Here is a 1,299-nt window from a genome sequence, read left to right as displayed (position 1 = left end):
ATCGACGCGTTTGATGCGTCCAACGCGCTGCTCAAGGACTACGACGAACCATCGACGATGCTCGAAGTTCAGCCGTCGTACCCACGGGCGATTCTCTTGAGCGAGCAAACGTCGGTGCGAACTGCGGTCGAGGCCCTTCCGTCTCTCTTGACGCGTCTCACGTTTCAAATCTACACGCAGTACTGCTGGGTCGACGTCGAGAAGCGCTGGGAGCTCGCGCACACCCGCGTCCGTCAAGAGCGCTGCACCGCCCAGTACGACACGAACGCTGCGGTGTACCTCGAGCTACTGCTTCGCAACGTCAATTGGTCGGCTTTTCTCGGCCGGTTCGAGTCGTCGTTTATGTTTTCCGTCGGAGACGCCGTCGTCGCCTCACGTGGGGGCGCGCAATGGCTTGTAAGTGTTCAGAACGCGCGCGTCTCGGCCGACGATGAAGTCGCATTCTGGGACTCGCATGGGCTCACGCATTTCACAATGCAGTGGGGCAACATGCTCTCCATCGGCATGCACGAAACAATCGCAATCACCAATGCATTTGGGTGGCCACAGACGCTCTCAACCACCAACATTGCGTATGCCAGTCGAGGTACGCTCGCCAAAACGCTGGCTATGCTAGTCTCACACAATCTAGGGGCGCTCTGGACGACCGTAATTCAAAACTGGTACTTCTTCAACGACCTCTGGGCGTCGTCGGTCGCCAACGGCAGCCTCGTGCGCAGTGCGCCGAATTTTATGGCCAACAATACGCTCGGGCCCTCCATGACGGTCGAGTTCATCACGGGCGTCTACCCGTTCACGGCCGCGAGCGTTATCGTGCATGACGCGCTTGGCCCGTTTGAATCGGTCGATATCTTTCTCGTTGCGCCGCCAGCGTCCGTGCGCACGCTCGTTGCCACGTTTCAAGCCTCGTTAATCGCTGCATTAGCTGCTGATCCCCGTCTCTTGGCTGCGCTCACGCAATGGCCGTCGGTGCAATTGGACGCAACTCCGATATCTTGGCGCGGAGGAAGCCGAACGTACTTTGGCGGCAGCCCCATGTGTGTCTTCGGTGCCGGGTCTACGTTTGTGCAGCCGTCCTTCCTCTTTCAAGACACGTGTTCCAGCCAAAAGCCAGCCTTGATCACACTGCAGCCAATGCCTCGAATCTTTGGGGCGACAGCAATCAACACTTTGCAGCGATCTCCCAATACACACCCGATTTGCGAAGTCTGCGAATCGACAACGCAGCTCTGCGTCTCGGCTCTCCACGATGCGCACTCGTTCGCCTTGCAGCTGCCGTCAACCATCGCGGCCAGCTTG

At 58.6% G+C, this 1,299-nt stretch overlaps 1 protein-coding gene across 1 annotated transcript; it reads left to right on the top strand.

The window, feature by feature from the left end:
- Positions 1–21: 21 nt before the first annotated feature.
- Positions 22–1,259, top strand: SDRG_17436 (hypothetical protein; the record flags this gene model as incomplete). Its single annotated transcript, XM_008623678.1, has 2 exons — positions 22–586; positions 632–1,259. Coding segments are annotated over exons 1-2 (1,155 nt in total), but the record flags the coding sequence as incomplete, so codon positions are not given.
- Between the last annotated feature and the right edge of the window lie 40 nt (positions 1,260–1,299).

Source organism: Saprolegnia diclina (assembly GCF_000281045.1).
Source record: "Saprolegnia diclina VS20 unplaced genomic scaffold supercont1.373, whole genome shotgun sequence".
In the NCBI taxonomy this organism is placed as follows: Eukaryota; Oomycota; class Saprolegniomycetes; order Saprolegniales; family Saprolegniaceae; genus Saprolegnia; species Saprolegnia diclina.
Note: the sequence above shows the minus strand (reverse complement) of the source record. Positions and strands in the feature narration are given on the sequence as shown.